Raw genomic sequence first — 12,623 nt, forward strand, 5'->3', positions numbered from 1 at the left:
TCTCTGAACTCATCCACCACACACTTTGCTTCCACCACCCCCTTGCCCCACATATCATGTCATCACAAAGAAAACTCAATGGATACTTGGAACGCAAAGATTCACTAATATCCGAATACCAAGCCCTCAAATCAGAATTCACTCCGGAACAACAGAACCGATTCTACATCTTGATCAAACTCGATGAACAATTGTACGAATACCACGTTTGTGTCTCATACCTTGAATCACAACAAATGACCCATAAACCCAAACTAGATCCAAAGGATCTCAAATCATGGCAAACAAAGATGAAAATCATTCCAGAAAAGATTCGTCAACTTGAAAATGAAATTTTTGTTGACGATTTGTTGACTACGGCGCCTAGATTGAGTATTATTCGTAAAGAGATTATGGATAATGCTAAAGAGGCAGGAAAAATTATTCATAGTTACGAAGTTATGAACCCAAAGCAAGCTTGGCATTTCTTGGATGATCGGATATATGAGTTGAAAACGAATCTGGATAGGGAGCTGAAGCAAGAGAATGTGAATGAGACGGCGAAATAGAAGAGGCAAGAGGAAGCACAGACGAAGAAACAGATGAGGTTATAGAAAATAAAGCGAAATCATCACTCGTTTCTAGAGCAATAGAAGCCATTCACAAGTTGAACTATATAATTAGTAAATCTGATATTGGTAAATATTCCACCGGACGGTTTGAACTTTGACACCTCTTTAGGACTTTTCTAAGATATATTTTACTTTTTGTGTATTGATTACATCGTTACATGTATATAAATCATTTCTTACTCATTAATTGTGTCAACAATTGTGATGAAGTACGTTGGGAAGCACCAGGAGCAACCAAGGGAACATCATTTTGTGTAGATGGTGTTCTACCAGCGAATAACCCAGGTGGTGGTGGAGTAGATGTATTGACACGATCACCAGTCTTGATCATGTTTAGTTGATTCAACTGCTGCTGTTGTTGCTGTTGTTGCTGTTGTTGCTGTAATTGTTGTAATTGCTGTTGTTGTTGTAATTGGCGCAAGAGCAAATGTTGGTCGTCTGTTTTCTCTGGTAATGGGATATTTGCTGCAACGGGGGTGCCTTGTTGCTGTTGCTGTTGTTGTTGCTGTTGGTGCTGCTGTTGTTGTTGTTGACGTTGCAACAATGCTTGTTGGTGCATAATTGGATGGTTTGGGTACGCCAAATGATAGTTCTTAATTGGCCTCAACAAATACTTTTCAATCACTTGACGTGCCAACATTTTCTCATCCTCTGGCTTGGTTGTGTCTGTGAAATCTCCACCAAATGCAAATAACGGTAAGGGCTTTTCGTCACTCAATCTCTTAAACTTGACATTCTTGATTTCATCCAATGTTTTGATCTCTGCTACAATCAGCTCAATAAATGGAATAACCAAATTATCATTCAAATCAACATCGTCAGCCGGAGTGGCGCTGTTAATCTTTGATAACTTGGTACTTGTCACTCTAGATTTGGGTTCCTTACGTTGTTGTTGTTGCTTCTCACGAGCAATCTCGCCCAATGTGGGGAATGCAGCTGAGTTTGCCAAGGGTACATTATTATTGACGCCTGGCGAATTGCCTCCTGAAACTTGTCCATTGATATTTGCCCAATGTGCCGTGGCTGGTAAATGTTCCTTGTTCAAATCATTATGCGAATGTGGATGCGATGCATTGTTGTTGTTGTTACTATGACCATGTTGTTGCTGGTATTGCTGTAAATCCTCATCAGTCATTTGACTAAGCTGGTGATTAGGAATATATGTATCCTCTCCGAATGATGTAGTATGTGCTCTTGATGTCATTCCCATCTTAATACCTTGTTGTGTCGATAAATCCTTCCTGGTAAATGAGTCAGCCTCTTCTCCTGGTTCATGTAAGAACATACAATTTGGATTCGGACATGGGTGACCACGCAAATAAGAAGAGCAATACTTAGTAGTACCATGTGCTGCTCTCAATACCCTTCCATCGCATAATGATCCATCAAGTTCAGTTATACAATTCAAAGCATCTTCCTTTTTGGCAAAAGTGACGTATACCACCAATCCAGGATTTTGATGGTGGTGACTTCCAGAATTCAGGGGATTTGGATTCTTTTTGTTGATAACAATTTTGTTAATCTTTCCGTACTGACCAAAGTACTTGTCCGATCTCAAAACTGAATGTAATTCATCTGGGCTACATGGTGGATTCAATCCAGTAACATAAACCAAATTTTTTTGAACCACTCTTAATCCTGCCAAGTGCTTCTTGTTGGCCATATCCAGTTCCTTCTTTTCCTTTTCACGTTGCTTCTTTTCACGCTCTCTCTTCTCTTTCTTTGCTTGTTGAATCTTGTACTCCTCTGGGCTAATAGTTTTGTATTCGACACTTTCATCATCGTACAATCTTCTACACCCAGGACATCTCCCATTCAACTCTGGATTCAGTCTGATATTGTTATAACAGAACTGGCAAATCTGATATCCACAAGGACAGGGTTTGAAATTCTTGTCCGAGATATCCATCTCTTCCACACACAATGGACTAAATGATGTAGTTAGTAAAAAAGTTCGTCACGAGCTCGAGTCCCAACCCCGTTGGCACTTGCTATGAGAGATACATACCAATATTCTTCTTCGTCATCACTAATAAATGAATCGTCTGGTACTATCATTGCTGTCATCAGTTATTAGAAAGTAGTCGTCAGATGTATAATTTGGTCTCTAGTTTATGAATGTATCTAATCTTGCCAATGGATCTATATGTTAGTTTTTTTTTAAGTCTTACTGACAAATTTACTATTCTAAATTGTCACTCTCTTTCATTTAGAAGCGCTACCGTTATAAATGACTGTATTACACGACCTCAATCACAAACCATTAGAGGTTTTTAGTTGACAGAGGAAAGAAGTGAGTTGTTCGTAATCCCTCTATCTCTCTCTCGGAGGAAAAGGAGAAGTCACATGCTTTCCACTTCAACCAGTGGAGATATCCCTCAATAAATAACTTTTTCATTGTGTATGTGTTCACTTCAATTTTTTTGCCGTTTCTTCGCAATCGCGAAATCAATATGCAAAACGTCATCACCAAATCAAACAACTTAAGAAGAATTTCTGCTTAGGGTCCTCAGAAATTACACTTCTTTTCCACCACCCCTTCTGCGTCCTGACCACTCGTTATGGCATTCATCGTTGAATTGTGGGAGTCTATATTTACTCCAGGTACTACCCCTGCATTGATAAAAGCCACTCATGCATCATTCATTCTATTACTTACATCGCTAGCTACATTAATTTTTTTAACAAGGTCCATACATTTCGTTAATTTACTTGTTATTGCTGTATTTTTGTATGGAACAGTTGTCTGGTTTATCAATGAGCTTCAACAGGTCAAATTGAAAGATAATGAAGAGTTGAATGCCCAAAAGGCCGAAGCAGGGGAAAGTTCTGAGAAAGAGAGCAAGACCGGGGATACAACTTCGACCTGCAAATCAAAGACAATAGATATCAATGAGACAGTTACCCCGAGAAAGAGGAAAGTTTGATGGAAGTAAATTACTAATTCTGCTTGTACCTGTATAATTCTAATCATTTTTTTAAAAATGCATTGATTCTTGCTCATAACGTGTTAAAAGATGCGCTATGAAATTGCATAATAAAAATCTTTTCAATTTGTCATATTGTTCTTCGATCGACATGAGCTTCGCCAATGCGTTCCAAAAAATTATCGATCAACCTGAAAAGTTTGACTCGGTGCTATTCCACGATGAGAATGTAGTAATTATTAAAGATATGTTTCCCAAAGCCGTTCGTCACTTGTTAGTAATACCTCGTCACCCCGATGTCACTCACCAGCACCCATTGGATGTATTCAACTCAAATTACAAGGATTTCACTGGCGAGGAATCTTATAAGATGATAGAAGAGTACGTGGACAGGGCCAAAAATTTGATAGCAGATAGCTTGCGTGAAAAGTTGGGTGTTAAAGATGACGCGCTGGTTCAAGAATTGAGAAATAATTTTATCAAAGCTGGGGTGCATTCAATACCCTCGTTGAACAATTTACACATCCATGTGATTACACAGGACTTTCACTCACCAAGACTAAAGAATAGAAAACACTACAATTCATTCACCACCAAGTTTTTTGTCCCCTTTGATCAATTGAATCCCTTGTATAATGAGGTTTACAACCGTTTAATTAATCGGAATGACAATTTTGATTCAGCATCAGAGACATCTTCAGCGGAAGTACAAGACTCGGATCAATCCGAATTTACAAGACATACAAGGTCAGTAGTTGTGTTGGAGAATATTATCAAATCAACACCTCTCAAATGTACTATATGCCATAAAACGTTTGGTAACTCGATGGTTAAATTAAAAGACCATTTAAGTGAGGAATTCGAAAAGAAATTCTCAGCTTTAGGAAATCCGGAAAATCTAACAATAAATGACTTTTAGTGTAAAAGGATTTGTATAGTAATTTCTCTCCACACCTCTCATTTAATTGAACAATGAACAAGGAACTGCCCACACATATGCAAAGGTGATTAGGTATGTCCGACAGGGCATTTACCCAACAAAGTTTTACTCCATAAATTTAGAACAATGGAAAAGAGGCGTGTAGGACCATCTGAGAGTGTATACGTTTGGAATAAGTTAGAAAGAGATTCTTTTGTGAGGTTTTTCCGCATGATGCACGGAACAATTCTCGCGCGAATAAAAAAGAGTTAATCCGAACACAAAACATCAAATGGTAGTGAAGGGTAAAACACTCTCTTTTCATTAGAGTAGCCGGTTCATTGAGTGGAGGACGATTAGCTAGAGAAAATGACTCAAATTGGTTCTGCTATAGGCTCATACCCAGCTGTACAACCATACCAGTAGATGATCTTATGATCCGTTCCGTTACGTTCTCCAAAGTGTAAGTGCATCCCCCAAAGTCAACTAAAATTGAAATTTTTTTCTCTTCTTTTGTACTACATTCCTCCATTTTCAACCCCACCAGCACAACTATCTAAACAATAGACTCAAAAAAAGAAACAATGAGTCGTACAAGTAACAATCAATTAATGCGAGGAAGCCACCAAAAGAAATGGGGAAACTACAGCTATGTAGACACGGAGTAGTTAATCCGATTGTCATGGAGTCGTCACAATAGCAAATTATACAATGAGCTCTGTGCATATGGGGGATACCTTCGGGGAGGGGGGTTTTGTACGCGTTACTATTAGTTTCTCCTCTATGTGCTCCTCACTTTCCCATAAACTATATAAATGATACTAATTTCCACTGTTCAGTTTCGATCCAAGTTTCCTTCGTTATCATCAAAACACTTTGCCATGTCCGGTTTGGAAATTGAAAAAGCAATTGATTCTCACCAAGAGAAGGTTCAAATCGAATACGATGAAGGGTCATTGGAGCAAGGTTCCGATTTCAATGTCGATGAAGAGTTTGAAAAATATAGACAACTTGGTGCAGCTGAAACGCAAACCAGCGGCTTTTGGAACAGCTTGAAGCGTTTCGAAATCCCCTTGGATTTTAAAGATAAGAGACATATGGTTCATTTGCTAGGTGGATTTGCTTCATTTGCTGGAGTTTTGAGCGGTGTCGACCAATCGATCATTAGTGGTGCTCAACTAGGATTAAACTCGCAATTGCATCTTAGTGGTGATCAAAACTCGCTTGTTTCAGCTTTGATGCCTCTTGGTGCTGTTGGTGGCTCATTGATGTTGCCACCTTTGCAAAAGTTTAGTAGAAAGAATGCCATTACTGTGTCGTGTATTCTTTATACCATTGGTGCCATTATGTGTGCCGCTACTCCAATCCCCAAACAGGTGGGTTCGTCATTTTTCAACAAAAACTCAACCAATGTGTTATACGCTGGAAGATTTATTTTGGGTTTGGGTGTTGGTATCGAAGGTGGTGGTGTCAATGTGTATATTGCCGAGTCGGTTCCAAGTGACAAAAGAGGTGTTTTGGTTAGTGCATATCAGTTTTTCATTGCCTTTGGTGAAGTTTTGGGTTATGCAATTGCCGCTATATTTATATCAACTCATGCCGGATGGCGTTATATGTTGGGTTCTTCATTGGTATTTTCCACCATATTGTTGATTGGATTAATCTTTTTACCAGAGTCACCTCGTTTCCTTGCAAAAAAGGGTAAATACGGAGAAGCGTTCAATGTGTTTGCAAGATTGAGAGATATCAATGAAAAAAGAAGCAAAGTTGAGTTTTTACAAATGATTCAAGCTGCTGAACATGAGAGAGAGGTTCGTTTGACAACAAAGAGGTATAAAGCTTGGGTCGAGTTATTCACAGTGCCAAGAAATAGACGTGCATTGATTTATGGTTTGATTATGATTACCTTGGGACAATTGACGGGTATCAATGCCGTTATGTATTACTTGTCAGACTTGATGGGTCAAATTGGGTTTTCAGACAAAAATGCAGTGTTTATGTCCTTAGTTGGTGGTGGATCATTATTGATTGGTACTATTCCAGCAATATTGTACATGGATAAATTTGGTAGAAGGATATGGGGCTACAACTTGATTGGCTTTTTCATTGGTTTGGTTTTGGTTGGTGTTGGATACTTGATTCCTATTGATACCAATTTACCAGCTGCAGAAGGTGTTTACTTGACTGGTCTCATCTTGTACATGGGATTCTTTGGTTCATATGCTTGTTTGACTTGGGTCGTTCCATCAGAGTCTTTTAGTCTTGGTACAAGGTCACAAGGTGTCACCTTATGTTCTGCATTGTTGTATATTTGGTCCTTTACTGTGACTTACAACTTCAACAGAATGAAAGAAGCGCTTACATACACTGGTTTAACCATTGGATTTTACGGTGGTATTGCATTTTTGGGTTTCTTTTATCAAGTTTTGTTTATGCCAGAAACTAAAGGAAAGACTTTGGAGGAGATTGATGAGATTTTTGAAAAGTCGTCATTCGTGTTGGCCAAGGAGAATCTACAAGGACTCAAGAGATTCTGGAGCTTCAAGTGAGGTGAGATAATCTTATAGCCTCTTTTTCAATTCTTATCATGTATATTATTTTTAGAAAATGGTACAATTTTTAAGTGTGATACTGGACCACTTCATGGCACAAAACATCTGCGCGTATATAATTTTTTTTTAATTCTATCGATGCTCATCTCCGAGTCGTTATTTAGCCCGAAAATGCTGGTTGAAAGGATTCTAGGTGGGATCTTTCTTTCATCGATAGAGCCTATAAACAATCAAGTGGATTTCAAGAGAGAGTACGGGATCACGCACATTTTATCAGTACTACCGGGACACATTGACGAAATCTATACTCAAAATTATCAACATAAACAAATCGAAGTGACAGATGAAGAAACAACTAACTTGATACCATACTTTAATGAATGTGATAAATTCCTTGATGAAGCCACAAAGAATAAGGGGAAAGTGTTGGTTCATTGCGCAAATGGAGTCTCTCGCTCAGTGGCAATTATTATAGTGTACTTGATGAAATATTACAAATTAAATTTCGATCAAGCATTGCATGCAGTAAAAAGGAAATGTCCTGATGCAGGGCCAAACTCAGCGTTCATTGATCAGGTGAAGCTATATGAGCTGATGGGTTTCACCATCGACGAGCAAAATCCAAAGTACAGAGATTATGTAAGGAACCTATCACTAAAGCAAGATCCATCTGGTGGCAACTTGAGAGACATCACAATGAGGAAAGTCATTGCAGACACCGGTTCTACTCCTCCATCATATGATCTACGTTGTAAACGTTGTCGGCGGGTTCTCGCTCATAATACCGACGTTGAAGATCATCAAGCACCAACCTCCGATTCACGACAATCACAATTCATCAAAACCGCTCCAAATTCACGAAGAATAGTATCAGTTCAACCAGCAAGTAAGCTGTGCTCTCATTACTTCTTTTCCGAACCAGTTGGTTGGATGAGAGAAGAGCTAGAGAAATCTGAGATTGAAGGAAAATTCCAATGCCCTAAATGTTGTTCAAAAGTTGGAGGCTACAGTTGGAAAGGTTCGCGTTGTTCCTGTGGAAAATGGATGGTTCCTGCCATACATTTACAAGATGCAAAAGTAGATTCTATAAAACACTAGAACGAAATTAATCAACAAGCATATCTTGTTCAGAGTAGTCGTTTTCATTATCGAAATGCTGTTCCTCTAAAGTTTGAAATGAAGGGGCAGTTGTTGGATTGGTGGTTGAGGTACGATTCCCAGTTGTACGAGTGGGTAAAACAGTAGCTGTAACTGCACTACTAATCAACATATGGGTATTTGTTTCCGAGTTCAAACTGTGATCATCCTGATACTCCACCTCGGCAGCCATGAACCCTTCATCATCCATTATATATCCTTGATTTCTTCGGAAGTGGTGATGATCATGGCTCTGCGGTATGTTTATACCATCATCATAATCATCATCATCATTATCATCGTCATCATCGTCGTCTTCTTCATCCGATCGAAGTTCATCCGCATCCAAGATTTCTGCATCCAAATCAACTTCTTCTTCTTCGCCAATATTCAACGGCATCGTACTCATCTCTTCTTCGTTCGAATTTTCAGCAGCAACATTATTGTTGATAGTACTATCTTCTACAGCACTATAGCCCCTTTGTGCATAATCTAATTCCTCCATTGTTTTCCCAATACCAATTGGTCTAATTGTTGAATAACCAGTATTTCTAATCTTCATTAAGCGTTGTTCCTTCATTCTCATCAACAATGCTAAATCATCAACAGTTGGGTGGGGCTTATCAGATCGCGTGATTTGTAGGTATTCCATTTGCGATGGATCAGGACCTGGAAATGCAGCTGTGTACGATGACAATGGTGGTGCAAACAATTTGTTGTAATGTTTGGCTTCAGAATTGTTGGCTGTGCGTTGTTGTGAAGAATTGAGAAGTAACTGATTGTTATTACTCGACCATAGGTGATGTATACCACGAGGTGACAAGTCCGGTGAGAACATGATGGTGATGGGGTTGTACTGCAAACTACGATTCAGATCAAAGAAAGAGGTCAACAATTGAAATAAAATAATTGTTGTGAAAATTACAGTGTGGTACAAAATGAACTAAAAAGCTATGAAACACATACTTTATCATAATTCATCATCTTCAGTATCTGTCAAAATAAACTCATTTAGCACTTGCTGCTTGTTGGCTCCTTTCATCACATCTTTATACTCTAAATTTATAAGTGGCTCTATTGGCCAAATAAATTCGTCATCCGTTACTCCATTTAAAGTGGTGATACACCCATAACAAAGAACAATGTTTTCACCGGCTATTTTCCCACTTGAGCTATGTTGTAGACTTGATAAGTACAACTCCAAATACTCCTTTTCTTCATCAGTTTGAATAGGAGCTGGATCATTTACTGTAATTGTCTTTAACCAGTTCTTGGGATCCTGATATATATTCACGCCACATACTTTGCAAGTGTTCTGTACCTTGGATTCGGACGATCCTAGTTTCTGACCTATCTTCATCACTGTCGATGTCGTTGATGAGTAACCTGTGGTGTCCAAGTTGCTGAAATAATTGCTGACCAAATCTCGAATGGTCAAGTTCTTTGATACTCTCGACTTCACCACTGCAGAGTGAACTGCATATTTCTTCAAATCTGAAAGAGTTGCATATTCATCAATCTCCGCAAATAGAAGGTCTCGCAACGGGAAGATAATGTCAATCTCCTTGCCATTGTACGTTTCAGTTCTGTTAGATATTAATCTGTGTATGGAAGAGCCCCTTCCTTTAACAGTAAGAGCTATTATCTCATTAGCAATCCTAGTCATCGAGTGGCCAAAGACTATGGTTCCACATCCCTCCTCGTATGCAGCTTGCAAAAGTAGCTTTTCAAACACAATTGTTAACAAGTCCTCTGCAGATGACTTGTTCGGGCACCTTTTCAATAAATCAAGAAACGAGCAATCATTTATATCCACGGGATTTGCCGTTGAGCTAAAATCATTCTCTATGTAGATTTGATTTAAGCTCTTGAAATCAACAAAAGAGTTCAAAGATATCGTTTTGAATATGATCTCGACTGGTTCATAACGTGACAAAAGCTCCGGTAGTATCCCTTCTACCTCTATATTCAACTCCTTCAACTCCTTCTCATCCAAGTTTACCACTACAATTTCAAATCCTTGTAATCCTCTATGGGTCTGGTTTTGCTCCTGTAGCAAGTTTCCCAAAACGTCAAGTAAAACAAGTGACGACACATCTCCAGAAAAGGCCACCAATACCTTTTCTAGTGTACCAAGCTTTGATTTTTTGTAGTTGATTTTATACTTTTCGGTAGACATCTGCTTTCTTTGTTTCCCACGTACAAGTCGCAAGTAGCATTCTTTACAATGAAATTCACTTCTAGCTTTCAAAATGGCCGTATTTTGTTTACATCTCTGGCAAGTTATATCTGTCCGAGACACGCGTTCGATAGCACTCATTTCTAAGAGGTTCTGTGTTGGTCCGTAGCCAAGTCCTTCCACATTGTTGGTTTCTTTTTTTTCTTTTTTTTGCGCATCTCATCCAGCGCCTCATCAAAACCAAAACTGCCGGATTAGGTTGATCTATATCATCACAAGAACAAAAACGGACGGTATAATTTACGATTAGGAACGACAAAGTAAACGGGACTGCAAGAGAATCAATTAATTACCGCTGCTCACAATACAAGATTCGTAGATTCCAATGCTTATAAAAGTCTAGACTCTGTTTCAATCAAGTTAAGCAAAAACTCAACTTCAAGTCTTTTCCTAGCTTGCACAACCCAATCGTTTGCTAGTCTTCTACTCCATCCCTTCAAATTGGTAGCCTCCTCAACGGCTATATCCAACTGTCCTCTAGCCAAACTCGACTCAACTCTTCCAATAACTGATTCGATGTCGTTACCATCTTCTTTCACCCCCTTAACAGGTAACAAGAGCTTAGAAAAAACTACCGATGCCAAATGACCCAATAAACCAGCATTTGGTGGCAACAATGAACTAGATCTCAAGTCTGGTTCTAATTGTTCCCAACGTGTTAATAATTGGGCGTTTGTCAATAATGAGTGAGTGGACTCTTTTGAAAGAACAATATTCAAATCCTTAAGTGCCAAGTTCAACACTTCATCATCAGTTGATACCTCTTTCAAAGCCTTGACGTATGGTTCAATGCTCTTTGGTCTTTCTGATGCTTCGGGAGGTGTCAATAACAACAACTTCAATTTATTGACCGATTGTTGTATCAAGGTCTTCTTGTGGTTGTTGACAATCTGATGTTCAAAATTCTCGGCAAATTTTTCCAATTCGTTAATCTTGTCATTTAATTTCTCCAAATTGGCCAATCTGCCATTTCTTTCCTCGTTGATTCTTTCGGTAACCAATGCCTCAAAGTTCTTGGTCTGTTCAATTCTCACCATGGATACAGCATTGGTTGCTGCTTGACTAATAGCTTCCCTAGCTGCCTTTATTTCGTGCTCCAATCTTTGATTTAATCTTTTCTCCAACTGAGTCTTTTCCTGATTGAATTGGTATATCAAGTTCTCGGTTAATTCCAATTCCTTTTTGGTGAATGATGAAAGAAGCTCAGTTTGGGAAACTTTGAGTTTATTTTGCAATTCATTGTCAAACTCTTTAGTCAAAATGTTTAATTTGTTAGCCAATTGGTTGATGCTGGAGTCAATTGATTTTACAAGACCAGAGTTTGTTTTGGACAATGAGCTGGCGTCAATAGACTGAATCAAATCATTCAATGATGATATGGTCTGCTTGACCGACTTGTCGACAGAACTGTCGATATCAGATTTGAGCTCGATCAATGGTAATCTGGCGACATCTCTTGTGATACTCTCTACCTCGACTGGCTTCTGTAATTGTTCAACGGGTGTTAAATCAGTCCCCTTTCGTTCCTCGACTGCTCCAGTAATTTTCTTCTTTGTTTCCTTGATAAAATCACCGCTCTTGTGCTCCAAGTCGCTTGTAAATTGCTCAATGTCTCCCTTCGATGGTAACTTTACATCGGTGAATTTACCTTTGATGGTGTACCAGAGCTCTTCCAAGTCATCGTATGAGCCGTTCTCGATAAAATCAATTGCTTCCTCGTGGTATGGGATTTCATGATCAACGACAAAATCCATCACATCATCATTTTTTGTAGCAAGGTACATTGTTCCGCCATAAACAATGACGGCTAGGATCGATGTTTTGAAAAGGAACCCAAAAAGAGAAAACTTTTTGCCTTTCTTCACAGTTGGCGGTGGTGGTGGTGGTGGAACAACTTTTGTTTCGATTGGGGTGATGCTAGGGGGAGAAGGAACCAATGGCTCGGCCCTAACTTCGGGTAAGCGTGGAGGTTTACCAACTTCTTTCGCATTCAACTTCAATGACACTGTTGAGAAGCATCTAACGCCTTTCAACGTGCATCTAGAAGTCGCAATCCTAATCATTGTATTTCGTCAATGGGCTTGAATATGTACGATTTGTGTCCGTGACGTCTTTTGTCGGAAACATTCATATAATTTTTTTTTCGCCCTTTTCCTTCACCTTCTCTCTCTCTCCAAAACTCAAAATTATTCGCCCAATCACAATCGTACAAAGCACACACATTGGCGGAACATCCAC

General features: G+C 39.0%; 9 protein-coding genes across 9 annotated transcripts; 5 read left to right on the forward strand and 4 right to left on the reverse strand. All coding sequences in view use genetic code 12, as the record gives it.

Annotated features, from left to right (window-relative positions):
- Positions 1-56: 56 nt before the first annotated feature.
- On the forward strand, positions 57-548 carry CPAR2_802030 (uncharacterized protein; the record flags this gene model as incomplete). Its single annotated transcript, XM_036808053.1, has 1 exon — positions 57-548. One exon carries the CDS (start codon positions 57-59, stop codon positions 546-548), a length of 492 nt encoding a protein of 163 aa, XP_036664828.1.
- A 232-nt stretch (positions 549-780) lies between these two features.
- Positions 781-2,669, reverse strand: NOT4 (CCR4-NOT core ubiquitin-protein ligase subunit; the record flags this gene model as incomplete). Its single annotated transcript, XM_036808054.1, has 2 exons — positions 781-2,539; positions 2,620-2,669. 2 exons carry the CDS (start codon positions 2,667-2,669, stop codon positions 781-783), a joined length of 1,809 nt encoding a protein of 602 aa, XP_036664829.1.
- A 503-nt stretch (positions 2,670-3,172) lies between these two features.
- CPAR2_802050 (uncharacterized protein) lies at positions 3,173-3,538 on the forward strand (the record flags this gene model as incomplete). Its single annotated transcript, XM_036808055.1, has 1 exon — positions 3,173-3,538. The coding sequence occupies one exon, from the start codon at positions 3,173-3,175 to the stop codon at positions 3,536-3,538; it is 366 nt and encodes a 121-aa protein (XP_036664830.1).
- Positions 3,539-3,635: 97 nt separating this feature from the next.
- Positions 3,636-4,457, forward strand: CPAR2_802060 (uncharacterized protein; the record flags this gene model as incomplete). The annotated part of the gene is made up of 1 exon (XM_036808056.1): positions 3,636-4,457. One exon carries the CDS (start codon positions 3,636-3,638, stop codon positions 4,455-4,457), a length of 822 nt encoding a protein of 273 aa, XP_036664831.1.
- Positions 4,458-5,272: 815 nt separating this feature from the next.
- CPAR2_802070 (uncharacterized protein) lies at positions 5,273-7,006 on the forward strand (the record flags this gene model as incomplete). The annotated part of the gene is made up of 1 exon (XM_036808058.1): positions 5,273-7,006. One exon carries the CDS (start codon positions 5,273-5,275, stop codon positions 7,004-7,006), a length of 1,734 nt encoding a protein of 577 aa, XP_036664832.1.
- Positions 7,007-7,180: 174 nt separating this feature from the next.
- YVH1 (tyrosine protein phosphatase) lies at positions 7,181-8,107 on the forward strand (the record flags this gene model as incomplete). The annotated part of the gene is made up of 1 exon (XM_036808059.1): positions 7,181-8,107. One exon carries the CDS (start codon positions 7,181-7,183, stop codon positions 8,105-8,107), a length of 927 nt encoding a protein of 308 aa, XP_036664833.1.
- Positions 8,108-8,114: 7 nt separating this feature from the next.
- Positions 8,115-8,984, reverse strand: CPAR2_802090 (uncharacterized protein; the record flags this gene model as incomplete). Its single annotated transcript, XM_036808060.1, has 1 exon — positions 8,115-8,984. One exon carries the CDS (start codon positions 8,982-8,984, stop codon positions 8,115-8,117), a length of 870 nt encoding a protein of 289 aa, XP_036664834.1.
- A 132-nt stretch (positions 8,985-9,116) lies between these two features.
- NCS2 (Ncs2p) lies at positions 9,117-10,466 on the reverse strand (the record flags this gene model as incomplete). The annotated part of the gene is made up of 1 exon (XM_036808061.1): positions 9,117-10,466. The coding sequence occupies one exon, from the start codon at positions 10,464-10,466 to the stop codon at positions 9,117-9,119; it is 1,350 nt and encodes a 449-aa protein (XP_036664835.1).
- A 248-nt stretch (positions 10,467-10,714) lies between these two features.
- CPAR2_802110 (uncharacterized protein) lies at positions 10,715-12,448 on the reverse strand (the record flags this gene model as incomplete). The annotated part of the gene is made up of 1 exon (XM_036808062.1): positions 10,715-12,448. The coding sequence occupies one exon, from the start codon at positions 12,446-12,448 to the stop codon at positions 10,715-10,717; it is 1,734 nt and encodes a 577-aa protein (XP_036664836.1).
- Between the last annotated feature and the right edge of the window lie 175 nt (positions 12,449-12,623).

Source organism: Candida parapsilosis, contig 005807 (assembly GCF_000182765.1).
Source record: "Candida parapsilosis strain CDC317 annotated contig 005807".
In the NCBI taxonomy this organism is placed as follows: Eukaryota; Fungi; Ascomycota; class Pichiomycetes; order Serinales; family Debaryomycetaceae; genus Lodderomyces; species Lodderomyces parapsilosis.